Raw genomic sequence first — 19,369 nt, 5'->3', positions numbered from 1 at the left:
AACAGTAAGCTTGTCTTTGTTTTCCTTGTTGCTAAGCTCTTGCTGAAGAAGTCATTTGATAATGACTTTCCTGCTAAGATGCAGCCTGCTTTAAAAAACACAAACCTAGCATTAGAGGTTCCTTCAAAAGATAGAAGCAGATGTTATCTATTATTTAATGAAAATCATCTCAACATATTGATAAAATTACTTTAGCTTCACATTAGCTGAAACAAAAATACCTCCTCTGACCTACCTAAGGAAAAGGCTTCATCTGAAAGAAGTGGTTTTCTGTAGGTCCTGGCTACAGTAAAAGTACCATACAGGATCCCCTGCCCATACCTGTTCAGGGGATTTTATACTGATCTGAATGCTCACATGTGGTGTAAGATAGTGCCTTACTGGTTTGTGACTAGGAAACCTTGCTAACAATAGACTGAGAAGCTTTAGGCTGGATTGCCTGCAGGAGTAGTAGAGGATTCTAAAAAAGACCATGCAAAACTATCTGTAATGAATAATTTCATTATCATTTAATTCATCCACCAGGAGATGGATGGAACAACGCCCTTACAAGGCCTGTCCTGATGCTATGATGTAGAGAGGCATCCTGCTGTATTTATGTACCAACTTCATTTCCTGTTATGGTTGGTCACTTCTAGAGGCACAGCCAAAATGTAGCTGGCATTGCAAAAATTTATGGACTTTAACTATACAGCCATGCTAATTCAATCAGTCCTGACTTGGCTTCCACTCAAGACTTCAGTAAGCACTGGACTATGTCAGGCACTGCCAGTGGATATTATCTGAGGATGAATGGGCCATCCTTTCCTTCTTCCACAGAATAAATATAGGTAGACTGCTTCAGTCAAAAGTTTAACATAACTTGAAAAACCTCAACTCTTTGGCTCCAGGCCACACACAGCATATTGCTTACATGGTGCCTTCATTTTTTTTACAAATTATGTCTGCACAGTTGGTATTATAAATTCAATTTAAAATACAGTTACCAATAATGATGTATAAAACTTAATTTTAAAAAATGTATGGCATTATACGTTATTTATCTCTATAGAACTAATATAAGGGTTCATTTTGACCTCTAAATAAACCAAATTACAGTAACTCATTACTTTATTCAATTTCATTATGAAAACCTCCTCTGCAAGCCTTCATCAAACCAACCTCCACACACATTGCTTAACAGATATCCAACTTCATAGCTGCCAATAACATCTGGCTAATTTCAGTTCACAAATGCTCCCAATTTGCCTTGTGGAAAATAAGCAAATGTCAAGCCTGTTTTTGTAACCCAAAAGTAATTTAAACTGAATTAATTAAGATACAGAACATTAAAGAATTCTAACTTCAGTTGCCATTTTCTGTTATGTAGAATATCATAAATTACACTGTTATTACTACACAAACCAATGCTTTGAAATAGAACACAGACTTATGTACACTACTTTTGACTGAATCAGAAAGATAAATGGTGTTACATGCAAGTATCATAAGAATCACAAAATCTTCATATTTCTGAAGATAAAGTTATTTTCCATCTCATATATTTCTCACTGAGGTAATTTGCTGCTATTGAGAGCTAAGTCCACAGACTGAGTGGATGCTTTTGATGAAACCTTTCTGCTTTGGAGGCAAAACCTTAGCTCCTTCTCTTCTCTTTTGTCAGTATAGCCAAGGGAAGAAAAAATTGGCACCTCACCTAAGAATTGGTATAACCTGTTTCCAGATTTTTATCAGAAGCCTTCCACAGTTCCCAAGACTTTATCATTATCTAAGACTTGATCAATAACTAAACTCTATGGCAAAAGTAAAAGAGATTGCTTTCAGTCTGAAAACCATCAGGTTTGGGGTTTTACCACATCTTTCTTGCTCCACAGTGATACACATTTCAGTTTCAGAACAGTAACACTGAGCATGCCTCATCAGGAAAAAAATTTGAAGAAAAATAATTTTCTAGGAACCAAGAAGTTCCCCAACAAAATTTCCCCAACAAGTTCCTCAACAAAACCATTTATGGCTTTACTTCCCCCTCAGAGACTGCAGAATGCCAAGAACTGTATAAATACAGAATTTCAAAGGAAAGGAAACTGTATATAAAACAAATTTATGATGTTGTATCAAATAATGCCTTGCACATGAATTTAAATAGGAGCAGACAAATAGATGCCAGCAAGTCACAACAGTGACTTGTGACTAAGATAGTGTTATAGTTTGAGCTAAACCATTAAAAAAGTTAGTTTTAATGATCATACTTCATTTAAGGTATCTATAGACCAGCTTTAATTTCTAGAAACTGGGTGAATACATACAAGAGATACATTTTCTTACTCAATTCCCAAGTATGTTTCAAGAATGTTTGGTGTGTGTTTCCAAAGGTTTGGCATATTTGTACAGGCAGATTGGCACTGAAGATGCTCATCACAAAGTTCATCACATATTTGCTGTCTTCATCAAAATAATCCTTGAGATTTACTGGAAAAATTAGCCAAATTCTGAGAAGTTGTTTGCATAAATAAAGAGTAATTGTATAACTACACAGGAACTCTGAGACCATACTAGAATGCAGAGGGGGAAAAATGCAGCCTGACCAGCAATTTACACATTTTTTCCAATAGAGCATTGTAGGCCTTATCTAATGAGAAATAGCAAGAAAATAACAAGACACAGCCTTAAGATGCAGAACATTACTCCAAATAATGCCAGCAGCAGAGGGTGTAGCCTATGACAATCATATGAGGGATTAATAATGGATTAAGAATAGTCACTGTATAATAAAGTCTGAATCCAGATGAGCACTGACCACCCTGCTGCAGAGCAATATTCAAAGGTTATGAATAATTCAAACATATTGTATACATCTTACTGGGCAAGCTGAAGGCCTTTTATACTATGAACATGCAACAGACCACAGTTTAGAGAAATAAAAGATCCAGATACAATATCTATTTTAATTATCTTGACTCTGATAAGCTGATGTGGAAGTAATCCTCTCTAAGCTTATAAAGCTAGCTTGCCATACCTTAGCAATCAAATATAATTGAATTTAAATTAAGTTTAATTAGGTCAAATAATGTTTCAGCTATATTGACTATCAAATACATAATAAATGATCACTTTGCACTAAAAGCAATCAAAATTAATGAACTCTGGTCTAGTGTATGCAAATGTAGCTTAAGTATGGGTACCTTTTCATTTGTATTTTATACTGGGACATGCATTATTAACGTGCAAGTAGACAGATGAGCAATAAGACATTTCCAGTTCACTCAATGGTAAGTGACTATTTGGCAGAGCTTAATTTTCAGTAATGATAACTGTTCCATATAATAGAAATAAATAGCTCTTCTTTATGAAACTGTTTTACATGTCTAGTTCATCATGTATTTGTTGTATGTTCCTTCTCAATATAACAACAAGAGCAACTTCCATGAGTTTACAACAAATCTGCATACAACCAATTGCAGAGGAGAACTGCACACCACTGATCTGATTCTTTTTCTGGATGGAATTTTGCTCCAGTACCATTTTATTCTGAAAAGCCCAAGTTTTGTATTAGGTTTTACCAGCTTCTTCTTCTGGAAATCTCCTGAGTTACTTATGATTTTAGAGTTCAGACATATGAAGCACACGGAATCATCACCATTCCAAGATTTCAACTGCGCAGTTACCTCCTTACAGCAGCCATTAAAAATGCAGTGCTGTTAAGTACCTTGCTGAGTGCTCTGTGCAATAATCTCCAGATAACAGTGTTCACCACCACTTTGCTCAGTGGGATATATTAACTCTATTTAATAGCTATGGAATACAAGAAAGAAGCAGCTGTCTGTGCCTGAGTAAGGAGCACAACCCTCTAGTGCTGCACCAGGCTCACGAGAAGATTGCACTGAAAGAAGAAGCACATTGCAAAGCTGGGTTATGAGGAAAGAACAAAAGTCACAGCAGCAACAAGGAGCAAAAGCAGAAATAATCCAGAAGCTGCTCAGAATTTAACTAAGGAGAAAATGTTTGCAACAGGAGGAATATAGAGCAGGGCTCATTGAGGTGTTTTAAATACAAAAAATACTTTGCCCTCTATTATCACTAAAGCTGTCTCATTTTACCTGCCCCAATTCCCCAGCCTTTAAAGGGATAGCAATAAAATCTGAAGTTTATGTAAGCCAGGTTGATTACATAATGTCTGTAAATCATTATGCAGATGCAGCTCAATAAGCATCATCATTCTAAGAGCACAAGCATGAAACATCACTGGCTGAGTTAACTGGACAGACTGAAGTCCATTGACTGAGTTAAGCCTCCCAGTGGAGGCCAACATGAACAAAGCCATGTCAGATATTAGACAGATTTCCCTTTAAATAAACTTCCGACCGCTGTGGCCCTGTACATTCATGCACCCAGCCCTCACAGTCTGCTGGCCACATCTGTCACAAGTTATCACAAACTATTTGACATTGAGGAGATTTGCAAATCCACTTATTTAAGCTGGCAATAAAATGAGCCAAGTCCAACCAGTTAGTTTAATAAGCCAGTTTATCAACTCCTGAAGCATCAATGCCAGTCCAGATCACTAAACAAATACAAAGATCATTTAACATGCTTAGGTTACCAGTCCTTGTCCTGAGTCAGCAAAGCTCCAAGCAGTGTTTCCTGTGAAAGGAAATTCTGTCAGTATGACTTATTCCCCTGGAAAAGACAGGTATGTCTGGCAATGGTCAGTCATAGAAAAAAAATTTAGATCTATTTTTATAAGAGGATTGTAGACACATGATGATGTAATTGGCAGGAGACCCATATGGATGTGGCTTTCCAAGGTATGAAGTAATCCAGTCATTAAATAGTTAATAGCCTCTTTCTTTGCCACCCCCACCCTCTCCTGGACAAAGGTGGCCACCAGATACATTTACACAACCTGCAATGTTAGGCAGTAAAGCTGGCCAGATCTTTCCATTGCCAAGCACAAAAATGAGGTGCATCCCTGAGGTGATGCCTGTGAAACCAGCACAGAGTGAAGGCAGCACCAGCTTTCTACATCAGCAGCTCAGGGAGCTGCAGAACTGGCCAGACCAGGAGTCAATCACCTCATGCAAACCAGACAGTGTGCTGCACAGGGAGCTAATATACTGATTTGTTATATATATACAATATTTAATAAGAAATAGCCAGTTTTATTACACAGCTTGAGATATTTTATTATCTGTAAAAATTTAATGATCTATCATTATCCCACTGAAAATCTGAATACATAATAGGGAACACACACATTCAAATTTTCATATTCTTAGGCCTGGAAAATAAATACATTCATTGAAGATATACATATAAACCATTTGGCACATCTTTTCAGGGCAAAGGAGAGTTGCTAGACAAAAGAATCTGAACATTTAATTATTTACATCATGCTGTAATCCAAACACTCCAATTAAGTAATTTCAAAATTGTTGTTGCTTGGAAGAAAGGAAGGATTGCATTGACTAATCAAAGTCTCCTGAGAATGGCCATGACAGGCTAAAGATGGACCTCAGGCCAGCACCATTTCCCTAGCAATAGTGAAAAAAAGCTGTTCATGTGAAAGCAGAGTAAACACCTAGTGACAGACATGTAGTTTGCTCACCCAAACTCAGAAATATGCAGCTTCAAGAGCTTCTTCAGATGGATGGCTTCACTCAGCCTAACAGCTCTTGGCAGTTTTTTCTTCTGTGAATTTACCCTATTTGTTTTCTGAACTCCTGCAAAACCTCTGGTATCCACAACACCCTGTGCCAGAATTGTGCCACTGGTGTAGTAGGTGAAATGGCATCACTTTTGTTTTGGTAGGAACCTACAAACAGCTTTATTTTGTGTCCTTAGTCCTAACCAAGAGAAGGAATAACCTTACACGGACCACTTCTCATGGAACTAATCATGTGCCAATTTGTTCCCAGGATATTTGAATTCAGTTTATATAAGTTCCAGTATATTTGACTGTTTTTTAAACAGAAACTGTTCCGAACTTTTAATTATTCTATACACTTCTTCTCACTCTTTTCTTCAGCCCCCTCTCCATTTTTGGGAATAAGTTACTCTGTATGTGAGGCAACAGAGAAAGGAAAAGTGACCTTGCATAACACCACCACAGCTGGTTTCTGTGAAGTATGAACTGATTATTTTTGACATTTTCCTTCTTTTTGAAATTTGCCATCACAAACATGAGAACAAAAGACAGCCAACTTTCTGCCTTGTAACAGAAATATTGAATTACCTATAATATGAGCTATGGCTCTAAAATCAAAGCCCAAAACACAAAATGACATCTCTACTCAATATAAATAGCATTTAAGGACACACAGAGAACAAAATGCTTTTACAGGTAACTATTCAGCCATGGACTGCCAGATTTCAGCCATCCCTTTTGTGCCACAACATTCCTCAGTGCAAATAGAAGACCCTCCAATGTTTCCCAAAAACACGAGACACTTGGTATTCAGTCTAGTTGCATTCTCAGCACTGTTTTTATCATTAATCATAAGAAAAATATGATGTGAAAGGAAAAATAAAAGTTTATTTCCTATGTCTAGCAGGCTCACAAAGGTGATAGTCCTCCTTTACCTGGGGGGCTGATAATGTAATGGGCAGGAACACAAGCCAGGAGAAAATGTGAACTCTTCCTGCCCAACTTGTTTTAATGTCAACAGCACCTGGTTTTGATGGGCACACTTGAACCATTACCTGAAGTTTAAAAACCTGAGGGTGTTGTTCTAAATTCACATGCCAGGCTCATTTCTTAACCAAAGGCACCTACCCTCTCCAAGTCAGTCACCATGACAGTTTAAGTCTCCTGTCACAGCCAAAGGCAAACTGGCCTTAACAGCAAATCCTGTCAGCAGGGAGGGCACAGTAAGTACCCCATGCTGAACAGGAACCTGCAGTATTGCAATGTGCAAGAGTTCAGGGCAAAGAAAGCCTCAGAGACACAAGAGACAAAATCATCTGTACAGCATAAACCAATCAGCACTTCCCAGTAGCAGAAAAAAAGGGGTGACAAACTTGAAGTTATCTCAAGCAGAAAAAGATAAATCAACTAGTGTTTACATAAATTGTACATTTAAATAAACTGATCATTCTTCAAGATACAATGCATACCTTTTATATCCTCATGGGATATTCCCCACCCTATTGACCTGAGTGATTCTGAAGCACTGTAAGCAAAGATTCAAACTTCTTCACTCATTTATCTCTCAACCCTATTTTCTAATACATGCATTTACATTTAAACAGTGAAATTATGCCTTGATGACAGTGGGAAGAGTTTTCTTAACAGCCCTTCACAAATTTTATTGACAAGATCCCTCTAAAATAGGGTTTTACAAATCTTTTAATGAAAATCTAAATTCAATGCTTTTACTAGTCATTGTCTTACAGATCAATGTTTAGTGAATTACTTTATCTCTTCTCAGATTCATGTTTGTTTTGGCAATAATAATGGTTACACAGAAAAGCAATACCAAGAAAATAATATTTTATAAATTTTAAGTGTTATTTAATAACTGCAAATGCTATTGTTATTGTTGTATCTATTGCTCATCAGAAAACCATAAACCTCACTTTGCTCAGTGCTCTGTCTGTATTTCTGTGGAGCAAACTCAGAGCTAAGATCAGATCACATTAGAACACCCTCCTCCAGGAAATCTATTAGCAGAAATTGTCCCCTTCAAGCAGAATTTAAATCCTTAGCTATTAGTCAAAGGATTAGCTATATTCATCAAGAATTTCTACAGCAGTGTAACAGATTCTACGCAAGGAAATTTTACATAATTGTCTTAATCACTGAAGAGTGAAATACACATTTTTTCCAGACACATTAAAATAGTTAAACCCAGCATTTTCCATCCCAGATGAGAGTTAAGCATCTAAAAATGATCAATTTGTCCAAAATAATAATAAATAGTCAACAATTTCCAATCTTCCCTGAAGAACAACAATTCCTTTCGAATGCCTTTAAAGGAATAAAAATTCCTTTGAAGTTGGGCCCAATGTAAGGTCTGATGGGATGAACTAACATTAAAATATTATCACAGACAAGGTCAGGCTACTGTGGGTTTATGATTTCCAGAATAGTGCTGGATTCTACCCAGCTCACTTGAAGTGCTTGCAAGAGCTTTTGTTTGTCTGCAGCCATCCAGGCAGGTGAGCCCTTAAATGTAATTAATGCTTCAAAGAACAGGTATACTTCAAACCAAAATTAACATCTGATCATTAAAGAAACCACAGCACTAGGTGTGACACTTGCTAAAAAGAAAAAAACAAAAAACAAAAAACAAAAACCTGCTAAAAGAAGCAGTGTTTTTTCTCTATTTTTTCCACTATTTTTTCTGTCAGTACTACATGAGAGGTCTACAGAAAAGGAAAACTGGTTCAACAGCTGACTGTAAACAGAACACTGCAGAAATATTGATGAAAACATTGAACAGAAGGAATGGCAAATTTTCCTACCTTTATTTTAATTCCAGGGATTTGAAACTATAACTTCAAGTGTACCTTTACATCACAAGTTTACAGGAAAAACAACACACATTGCTGTTTATTGCATAATTACCCTCATTAATACTTTGATTCAACATCCACCATAATCAACAGAAAGAATTTGGTTCTTACAGCTTGCATTAACCAGCACTGACAACTGAAATGGAATTTCTCATACACCCATTCAACAGTATAAAAGGTCTATATTTAAATCCTGCATTCACAAAGTCCTTTTATCATTAATTATTTACTAATAAGAGATTCAATGCTTTAAAATAAACTGTCATTATGACATAATTTTTCTTTTAAAGGTTTAATACAGAAAATGAGAGAAGTAATATAATAAACTTTTTTTCATAACAAACAGAACAAGTTATTCATGCTTTGTATGAAAACAATGCAGCTAAGAAGATGGAAGAGGTTTATTTCAGAATACTCCTAACAGCCATATTTTAGTTTTGGGGGTAGAGAGGCAGGGTAAAAAAGAAAATTAAATTACTCACACTTGAATCCAGGCTGCAGATACTGATTGTATCTTCATCTTGAGTACTCTGTTTCCGTTTTTTCTATAAAGCAAAATGAAAAGAAAGCTCAGTTTTGATGAACAATACCAACTGCCTTTGACTTGATCCCGAGACAAGCATACATCATGATGTCATATACATATATTTATGTGTATATATATTTAACTAACTCTCATTATCATTATAATCACCATGTACGTGAATATAAACTCCCTTTTCACGAGTTGAAAAGCTACCTATTAGCACATAGTGAATTAAATGCTGTTCCTTTTCTGCTCAGATAGTTGAGAAACTTACTTCTAACTAAAAGCGTAAGCAATTATTCCATCTTGGAAACCGTACTTTGGCACTTGATACAAACTTTTGTATCCAATAAGACTGCCAGGAGGAGAAACTCATCTTTTGTGCTGAAAGCCTATACTTAAGATTTTTCAAAGGCTACCTTCAGCAATCAAGTCCTATCTGCAGACAGTCAATATAAAAGGTGAAATGTACTGCAGGAATCACATTAGTGTATGTTAGGGTTTCACTCTCTACGTCAGTGATTGCATTCTGCTCCATATTCAGGTTTTGGGTTTGCAAATGGCAAGCCCTCCCTTGTGTCACTTCACAGGTTCACCACAAGATTAATCTTCATGCACTTCAAATACGTGTGAAATGTCATTTAACAGAGGTCTGCGTTGTCTACCAGGCCAGGAAGCTTCAGGAAACAAGAGAAGTCACAGAATACATGGCTCCTATTTATCCAGCTGTGTTGTCTTCCAGTGTCAACCAGAGATAAGCAATAACACATACTTATAGCTGGGATTTAGTTTCCAGTCTACAAAAGTCAAAGATGAGCAATTTAGAAACCAAAAACCCCAGAGAGATGCCATACAGAGTTCATAGCTTATGGGATGTCCAAAGCTCAGCTAAAAGGTAGAAGCTGCACACAATGAAGGTATTTCTTATTAAAAAAAAAAAGGTAGAAAAATTGTATCCCCCCATCCCCAGTGTCCATGCCCCCAGCTCTTATGAAGCCAATGAAACAATTTCAAATCTACAAGGTCAAGCATATGGTTTCTGAGAAATGTTTCTTTGACAAGAAAAGATAAGGAATATTTATCACAAAATCCAGAAGTTTTGATTTCATACTCTTTTAAAACGAAACCCTTGGTTTTGAAATCTTTTATGTTTATTCACTGATTTTCAGCAGATCTTTGACTCATTTAAATACAATTTTGCTTCTTTTTCAGAAAATAACTGCTGATACCTTTTTTTAAACAATAATTTCAAAGTCAGCAGCTGTGTTTTAGTATCATTATTGTCCAGAAACAGGACCACAAGTTCTGTCACCACATTACACAGTGAGAAGTGTTTTATGAAAGCAATTCTTCACCCTCAGAGTAAGCACAATCAAATCCCTTTTACTGCTACAATATGGATTATTAGCAACAAGTTAAAGGACTGACTAGAACACAGAAATTTCTGGACCAGACCACACTGAGCTATGAATAGAAATACCTGGAATAATACTGACTATCTTTGCTTATCCTCTATCAGTCTATAAGGTTTGATTTTTTTCCCCACAGGATGAACTAGCTTGAATTACTATTCTAGGGTTAGCAAATGTGAATTCGTAGTGAAAAACACAAACCAGGGATGAGATCTGTCAGGTCAGTACTTTGCCCAGAGAGTAACATCTCCTAAGATTCTAGTTGCTGACTAGAACATGTTGCAGACTGTTCTTCAAACCTAATTAGAATTCTGGGGCCCAAATGCATGCATCACTCATTTGTACTCAAAAAATCATATACTGATTCCACTCCATCAGTGGACACAAGTTAACTAAAAATGAAGGGCATTTGGATTTGGAATACAGCTTTCTACAAGAGAAGGATAAATTAAAATTGTGCATGGACCTGGTGTACCTGAGTCTACACAAACTGATGCTTCCAGTGCATGGATGCACAGGATGCAACTGCATCCACAGCTTGGGATGGTGCTGCTTTAGGTCTGACATCTGACACTTGATTTCTCTGCTAATGGAGTGTGACAAATGACCACACACACAACAAATGGGCAGTTCCTTTGTTAAACAACCAACTATAAGATTCTTACTGCAGTCACAGGGTTACAGATTAACAAAGAAGGTGGCACTTCCAACACTGGCCAACTGTAAGGAAAGTGGATTGAGACTATAAATTATGTAATATGAAGTAATAGGCAAGGCTACAGCATTAAAGTGAACTTGAATGAGGTAAGAGATGGTTTTACTGCAGAGGGAAGGTTACACAACTATGTGTGGGCTCTAACTGCTGCATTTAAAGCACATTTCTGGGTCCACAACACAGAGGTATCATGGCCAAAGGACAAGCATCCATGGCAAGGCTATTCAGGTAAAGCACAGCACAAAAGGGAGTCAGCAGGAATTAAAATACTAGCATCTTATTTAGAGGCAACCTTTTTGTTATATAACTAAACATCAATATACTTCTGAGGAACAAATCAGTATCAACTGTGATGTACAGACCAAAAGCAATGAAAAGACAAAAGTCAAGTGTAGGAAAAGCAATTACATATTGAGTTAGTCTGGGACAGCCTCCACAAAACAGATCTCTTGCTCTACCTCATACTTCACTGTGCTAATCAAAGGATCATTCCTCACTATTTTAGATCTTCTACTTACTGAAAAGTACCACACACTTAATATAAAAGTGACTGAATATGAAATGTTATCTGGAAGCTTGCAAATATTATACTTGTTATGTTCTCTGTAAGCCTCAGTGGTTATGCAACACCAGTCATTTTGAATAGAAATTGTTAAATATTAACCACTGCAGACAAGATTAATGATTTAATATTTCTGAGAGTTTCAAGGGGTATTATCACTGTATAAGTGGGAGGCAGAACTCCATGGCAAAAAAAAACCCCAATAATTGAGTTACTAGACCATAGATAAATTTCTTTGCCCATAATAAGTGGATTAGAAGCAAAGATTGCAGTGGATATTGTGCAGGGAGCATAAGGTGCTCATTAAATTAATCCCTGCTCTTTGTGAAGATCTTTTCCCCAAAGGGGTTACAAGTCCTGCCTCAGCTGTCATAGCACAATGCAACTGACCCCTGAATCTCCCACAAAATCCCCCCTTGATTCTTGCTCTCCATTTTATGTTTTAACTCACACGGCACATGAAGCAACACAAAGCTCTCACCACAGCAGCCCAGAGGCTCAGCTGGGTGCAGCAGGCTCTGGCAGAGCCCAGGGCTGGGTGAGGAAGCACAGCAGGCTCTGTCCTCACTCCAGCCCTGCTCCCTCCCCATCCCCTGCACACTCTGACATGAGTGTCCCACTGCAGCAGGGTGTGACACACTGACCACTGGACACCCTGCTAACCCCACAATGGGCCATGAGCAATGGGCAAATGCCATCTCACCACAGAGCATCTCTTTATTAGAATTTGTATGGACACAAACCAAACTAAATTGAAAAATGTTATTATGCTGTTTGCCTTGTTGGGAAAACAGGAAAGATTAGAACACTTACATAACTTTTTTTTGCACAGTATTTAGAGGCCTTAAAAAATGGGTACACACCTGCATGAAAATAGTAGCAGTAACACGTTCTGGTGAGAAATGTTACATAACTTTTTTTTTGCACAGTATTTAGAGGCCTTAAAAAATGGGTACACACCTGCATGAAAATAGTATCTGGTGATACTATTCTCACGTTCTAGTGAGAAACATATCTGTGTTCTCTGACTGACCATACAGGTGCATTACCTGCATCTGAACACACACCTCTGGGCTGAAAAAGCTTTTTCTATCATAATTTCAAATCCTAGTGTTTGTGATACTGTTGCCCAAAAGGCTGAGCTTACAGTTACAGAGACAGGACTTCCTGACCTTAACACAGCAGGAAAGGGTTGCTTTCCATAATTATCTCACAGGAGATGAGAAGGTAAGATATCAAATTTTATATTAAAGTATTGATTTCATTAAAGGAATTAGAGCAGTAAGACATTATTCCTTATTGTTATAAGGAAGGCTGGATTAACATAGTCTCCATCACAGGGTTTATACCACAGATTTATACTTTACCACCTGGGAGATGAAATGCAAAGATGCACAAAAATAGCTTGACAAAACCCATCCTGTAATGGGGGAGGAAATGCTTTTCAGAAGAGCTGCTGACTTTTGTTAAATCATCTCTCCATTCTAAATGCTTAGAAATATGTCTGCACACAGACTGGTATCAAAATAAATAACAGTTCAAGATAATGTATTTGCATAGGCACATCATACCCTTAAGACCTTCTTAGTCAGAGACAGTTTCATTTCAAAACCAAACACTAAAAAGCTTTAATCTTTTTTTTCATACAGAAATCTATTCTAATGAAACAGACTTTTCCTATGTCCCCAAAACAAAAAGTCCAAACCAAAGAAAAATTAGAAGCCGTTCAATTAGTCTGCATTTCAGATTGTTTTCATATGAAAATGTTTTTTTAAAACAGTCTTTCCAGAACATACACCTGAACACACTTCAATACTACTAATTGGAACAAAATAACTCAAATAATAGAGTTTTATTATTTAAAAAAATGCAAGTAAGTTGAAATGCATATATATACCTACACGCACACACATAATGTATACATACATACATATAACAAGTGTGTATATATCTATATATACACACACATTTGCAATAATACAGAAAAGGGAATACCATTTAGCTAACAAAGTTTTGTATAATTTTTACTGTTGAGAAAAAGGCAGGAAGGGATTCACTGCTCTGGGCTTTAGGTTCCTCTCTACTTTATGGTACATTTTTATCAGGTTCAATATCTGTATCAGACTAAATTAAAAAACAAAACTACCTAAAGGCAAACAATTTGAAGAGATCAGATAGAGCAAAAATAAAATCAAAAGGGATTAATGTGGAAGGACAGGAGGAAACTGATCAAATACTTAATAAAAAGTCAAACATCATGGGCCAGGTTTAAACCACACTCCAAGGGGTGGATTATGTCTGCATGAAAAGAAGCATTATTACAGGATTTTTTTTTCTTTTCATTTTAGAAAGCAATCAGTATCTTCTGAGCCAGCTGAGAACACCTCTACACCTACAAGGAACCTTCCCACCCAAAGCCTGATGATGGCTTTATGCCCTAGGAATCACAGCTGGTGTTGAAGCAGCTCGGAATAAGACAGGAGCACATCATTTCTTTATAGAAATACATCAAATCACAACAATAATCCAGACTTCCATGTGTCACACTGTTTTTATACAACTTTTTTTAAAATCCAGTTAGCCTATAAATTCTCTTGATGTGTAAGTAACTTTTTATCAGCAACATCCACAAGTATATATGCAAATATAGATGTGCACCTCTAAGCACCCTTCTAATTCTTACATCTCTAACATGTACAGAAGCTGGTAGGTTTAAAAGAATATTCAGACATTACAATTCTCATACTTTTTCCTCTGTACTTTGTCAGTGCATCCACACCCATCCAACCAACACATGGATCTCTCTTCAAAAATCCCTGAAAAGCACCACTTGCTAAGACCATATTTATTCTTCTAATGACTCCAAAAATTCCATCTGCTGGTGCTCCTGTGTTATAAGATCTCTTTCAAGTTTTCACTGCTTCCATCTCAAATCACATTCAAATGATCTCAAAATTATCAAGTTCCCAGTTAGTTACACCAGAGTACAGAGGACTCAATCAGGACAGAGTCCAGAGATGAGGCACAAATAGTACAAAACAGATGTTAAGAGGAATGCAAAAAGGGAGGTAGGACGAAAGAAAAAACTACAAACTGGACTGCTTCAATGTTTCAATTCTCCTGGCTAGTTTAAAATATTTCCAAACATTTAACAGATGACACAGCCAGAAAACAGAAAAGTTAAAAAATTCAGTTTAGTCTTCCTAATATAAGAGGAATGCCTAAAAACCTGCATTTTTCTCACCTGGTGTTATTACGCAGTTAATGAAATATGCCTTGGATCCAGCTTGATTACTAAGCAAAAGATTAATAACCTTCTGTTAAGGTTAGTTGAATAATCACAAATTTAACATTTCCTGCCACAAGTGATGGGCTATAATCCCACCAAGCAGAGCTCAGAAGAGAACTAGAAGAGACAGCAGTGGTGTTGCACTACCCAGCCTCAAGTCAAAACAATACTGAAAAAAAGAGTAAGCCTCATGTGGGATTAGACACTTTCCATCATATCGCAAACAAAAATTCTGTAGTGTTACAATAAAAATGGTTTCCATGTATATTTCCATAGTCCTCTCCTGTTTGGAATACCAGAGACATTTCAGGTTTCATTTTCTCGAGAGTGACACAAAATCTTTAAACCTTATTGCTTTTAAGGAGAAATGGCCAGAGATGACCTGACTGCACAGTCTGCACTGAGCCTGGGACACAGCGTGGACAGTCCAACTTCCCACCCGGCACACGCTCAGCTGACAGGAGCCCTGGATACCAGTGCTAGGAACAGGACTTCCTTGTTCCTGATATTCCAAAGAAAACAAACAAAAAAAATCAGACTCTGCTCTGTTACAGCACAGCAAAAACTGCAACGGAGGTGAGGTGATCTCTGCCACTGATGACTTTCACACTTTTCAAGCACTCCCAGGAGTCATCACATCTCTGGAGGCCACTATGGCAGCTCCTTGGCAGCCTCCTCTCACCACAGCCAGAGGCTCTGCCTCTGCACTGCTTGTTGTGATGGACTGGAGATTTTCCGGTCAACATAATGTAAAAGGAACACTGAAGCGAACAATGAAATGAAAGTTATATTCAATGTGTTTAACATTAACAACAGGAAATGGGTGTGCATGTACGGGATGCTGTAAGGACAAGGATTAGCACAGCTTTGTTTGAGGACTGGTATTTACTTTGTCTTTATTTAACCTTCTTCCTTCCCCTTTTTGGAAGACAGGGGAGAGGACCAGTAACTGGAATCTAGAACAGTTAAATACACTGAAACTTTTGCAAACTTTACAGTAAAGTCCAAACCAAATTCAGTTAAATAGGGCACATTTATTTCTTGTCTACAGGAGTTTTTTGTTACATGATAATCCTTTCTCAGCCAGAATCTGAACACTCCTACATAAATTATACTTCTAATTAACACAATCAATATCTAATGATTTTAAACTCACCTAGTATATAAATAAAAAATAAGATGCAATGTAAAAGAGTCCATACACTATTTAGATTCAGCTTCTGTTCTTCTTTCAAACACTTTTCAGCTGGGATCTGTCAGATCCAGTTCTGTATGTCTCCAAGTAATATAACCAGTCAGCATGCAAACAGTCCCTGGATTCCTTAGTCTTCGGCAAGCTGAGGTGATGAATTTGCAGCTCCTGGCCTTGTATGTTTGTGCTGAGGGAGTTTAGCATAGGATTGGTTGTAAAAGCAAGAATAATCAAAGTTGGGGTGTTTTAATGCTCTAACTCTATCCTTAAAGGTTTTGTGCACTTGCAGGGCACACAGGCTCTTGAACATCAAGTCACAGAATCCCTTAGGCTGGAAAATCCCTCTAAGATCACTAAGTCCAACCATTAACTCAGCACTGCCAAGCCACCACTAACTCATGTCCCTCAGTGCCACAGCTACATGGCTTTTAAACACCTCCGGGGATGGTGATTCCACCGCTGGCCTAGGCAGCCCATTCCGGTGCTTGACAGTGCTTTTAGTGAAGAAACTTTCCTTAATATCCAATCTAAACCTTCCTAGGTGCAACTTGAGGCTCTTTCCTCTTGTCCTGTCACTTGTTCAACCTGGGAGAAGAGACTGACCCCCCCTGGCTGCACCTTCCTATCAGGTGTCGTAGAGCCATAAGGTTTCCATATCCCTGATTTGCCTTGCACTACAGCCCCCCACCTTGATCACATATTTCTGAGAACTTCAAAGTACAGTTTTAGTCAACATATGCACAAATATTTTGAAATAACTTGGATTCCTAAATGAGAGGATTTTTTCAAGTTTTCCAAGAAAGGATGCTGTAAACTGGTGCTGGAGCTGCAAAATCTGAGATAACATCTGTTCACTGGTGTCTCTAATGGGCTACTCTCATTCACATATTAACAGTCCAAAATCAAAGCTCAACACACATCATTAAGAACAACCAAATACTAAATGCTAACCACTACAACATGTAAGACAGGAAAGTTTTTATACAGCAGTGTGAAATGACAGTTTTTAACTCTATACTTTGTTCTACTCTTTATGAACATGACAATCAGAAAGCATTTATCCCCAAAATATCTAACCTGAATCTCTCTTGCCATGACAAAAGCCCATTTATTCCCATGCTGCACTTGGCAAATACAGAGAACTAGTGCCCACTTTGTAATTGTTCACACATACTCAGATAAACCTATACTCACATCTAATATCATCTTGTTTTTCTATACACAAGATGCACTGAATATTTTAAACCTCCCTCAAAGGCTGTATTTTCTACAGTTATTATCGACCTTGCTACTTTTCTGTCCACATCTCTCCACACTGCAGTGTCCATAACCCAGTTTTCCACGTGATAACATCCACAAGCTACAGAGCAGAATCGTCCCGCGTTGTAAATACAGTGTAAGTAGGATGTGTTACAGCTTTCACTTTGACAATGGAGACAATAACACATCTTGCTATAAATATTCCTCTTTAAGCCCTAGCATTAGCTAAAATTCACATTTTCAGGCTAGGAGACTGAGGCAGAGATGTTTACATGGGTATGACAGATAAGTAGAAGCAAAGACCTAAACCCATCACCCTGCAGCAGCAAACGACCAATACAGAGAGAAAAATAAACTGTCCTCCATCCCACTGGGAATACCTCAACCTTTAGAAAATTTCTTTCCTTACACAAGGAAACACTCCTGCCAAGCAACATTTTGGTTTAATCAATACCCAATCTTAAATCCTGGCATGCTTGGAAGGAGTATCTGTTCAATTCCAACTTACACACAAGCAATAAAAAGTTCCACGATCCCGATTCACGCTTACCTGATGATGCACAAATAAGCAGCACCACACCATGAGTTATTTTGTATCGTGCTCAGATTTTAGCAGGTTTCTCAATTTTCAGTGTGACAGTGGAATGTTTTTGCTACAAAGGAGTCCCTGTGTCTTGTCTGTCCCTCAGTTTTCGGCAGGAACTCCTCCCCATGCAGCCACACAGTTTGCTCTCGCTTCCTGTCATGCAGTGCACTGCAAGTGTCAGAAGCTGATCTGCCCTGCTGTCTCTGTCTGTGTCGTGGTTTTTCCCTCACATGCTGGTTCACAATAGTATTTTAAACAGACAAAAGTGTTTTACAAACAGCCAATAAGTGAACAGCATCCGTATGGTGAAGGTAAAGATATCACTAAGAGGTTTCTAAAATAACAGGTAGGTGTTTGGGAACTTTGAGCCTCAGTAACTGAAACAGTCCATCTCCACCTGTGCAATTTTTACACAGCAGCAATGGGCTTTAAACTCAAGGGCAGACAACTATCTCCAAATGCAGATGTCTCAGCACACAAAACAGCTGGTAGACACTGGGCAGAACTTTTAAATATTTACTTTACAGATTTTTTTTTTTAGCATTTGAGAAGCTGTGGGATGTATTTAGGAGAAGTTCTTAAATTGACATCATGGTAAAAATTAAGAACAGATTGTTTTAGAATCAGCCTAGAATAAAGGATTGAAGATAAGCATGGAAAAGCATCCCAATTTTGTGTGTAAGGACAAGTGCAGACTTTGATTTTATCCCTAGAAATTCAATATAGTTAGAAAGAAAGAATTACACCTCACTCCTTATCTGCCCCTATCCTGTTTAGTCTTCTGTGACTTGCTCAGATCTACAAACTCAGAGCTGGTTTTGCTATCAGCAGAATTCTGCATTCTTCCAGTGGGCAAGAATGTAAAAAAAAAATTTAATTTGGGTACCAAGATAACAGCAATTCAAACTTCATCTTTAAAGAAAACAAGTCCTTAGTGAGCTGGTGCAATCTTTCTTCAGAATAAAAAATTTCTGCTGAGCTTGGAAGAAGATAAAAGGTGAAACTGATACCAATGAGCAACCAGTTCCTTTGAGAAGAGGAGCCTTGACATCTCTGCAGACAGAAGACACTGACTGAAAGACCTTTCAGAAAGCAGACATTTTAGGCCAAGACTTAAAAATTACTGAAGTACATCACCCTTGGTGGATGCTATTGGGCTATCTTCTCTGCCCAAAAGTGAGGCAAAACCCAACCTAGCCATCTTCTTTTCAGACCCTTCCAGCAGAATAGTGTATTTTCCCAAGGAAATACATATAAACTCTAAGCCTGCAATATTTTACAAGAATTATTTAGTCTCTCTTTATTAACTTAGA

General features: G+C 37.6%; 1 protein-coding gene across 2 annotated transcripts in view; it reads right to left on the bottom strand.

Moving 5' to 3' along the window:
* The window catches only part of ARHGEF3 (Rho guanine nucleotide exchange factor 3), a 106,232-nt gene that overhangs the window by 41,849 nt on the left and 45,014 nt on the right, over positions 1-19,369 (bottom strand). The window contains exons 1-2 of one of the 2 annotated variants that reach the window (XM_041464952.1): positions 18,021-18,138; positions 8,997-9,059 (exon numbers count right to left, since the gene is read on the bottom strand). In XM_041464952.1, coding sequence (XP_041320886.1) covers positions 8,997-9,059; positions 18,021-18,053 — 96 coding nt within the window. In that variant the 5' untranslated portion in view covers positions 18,054-18,138. Of the gene's footprint in view, positions 1-8,996; positions 9,060-18,020; positions 18,139-19,369 lie in introns of those variants that run through there. The other variant, XM_041464932.1, reaches the window with a different exon arrangement.

The sequence above is a fragment of the Pyrgilauda ruficollis genome, unplaced genomic scaffold (assembly GCF_017590135.1).
Source record: "Pyrgilauda ruficollis isolate IOZ18807 unplaced genomic scaffold, ASM1759013v1 scaffold10, whole genome shotgun sequence".
Classification (NCBI taxonomy): domain Eukaryota; kingdom Metazoa; phylum Chordata; class Aves; order Passeriformes; family Passeridae; genus Pyrgilauda; species Pyrgilauda ruficollis.
The sequence above is the reverse complement of the archived record's forward strand: the minus strand, read 5'-3'. Positions and strand labels throughout refer to the sequence as shown.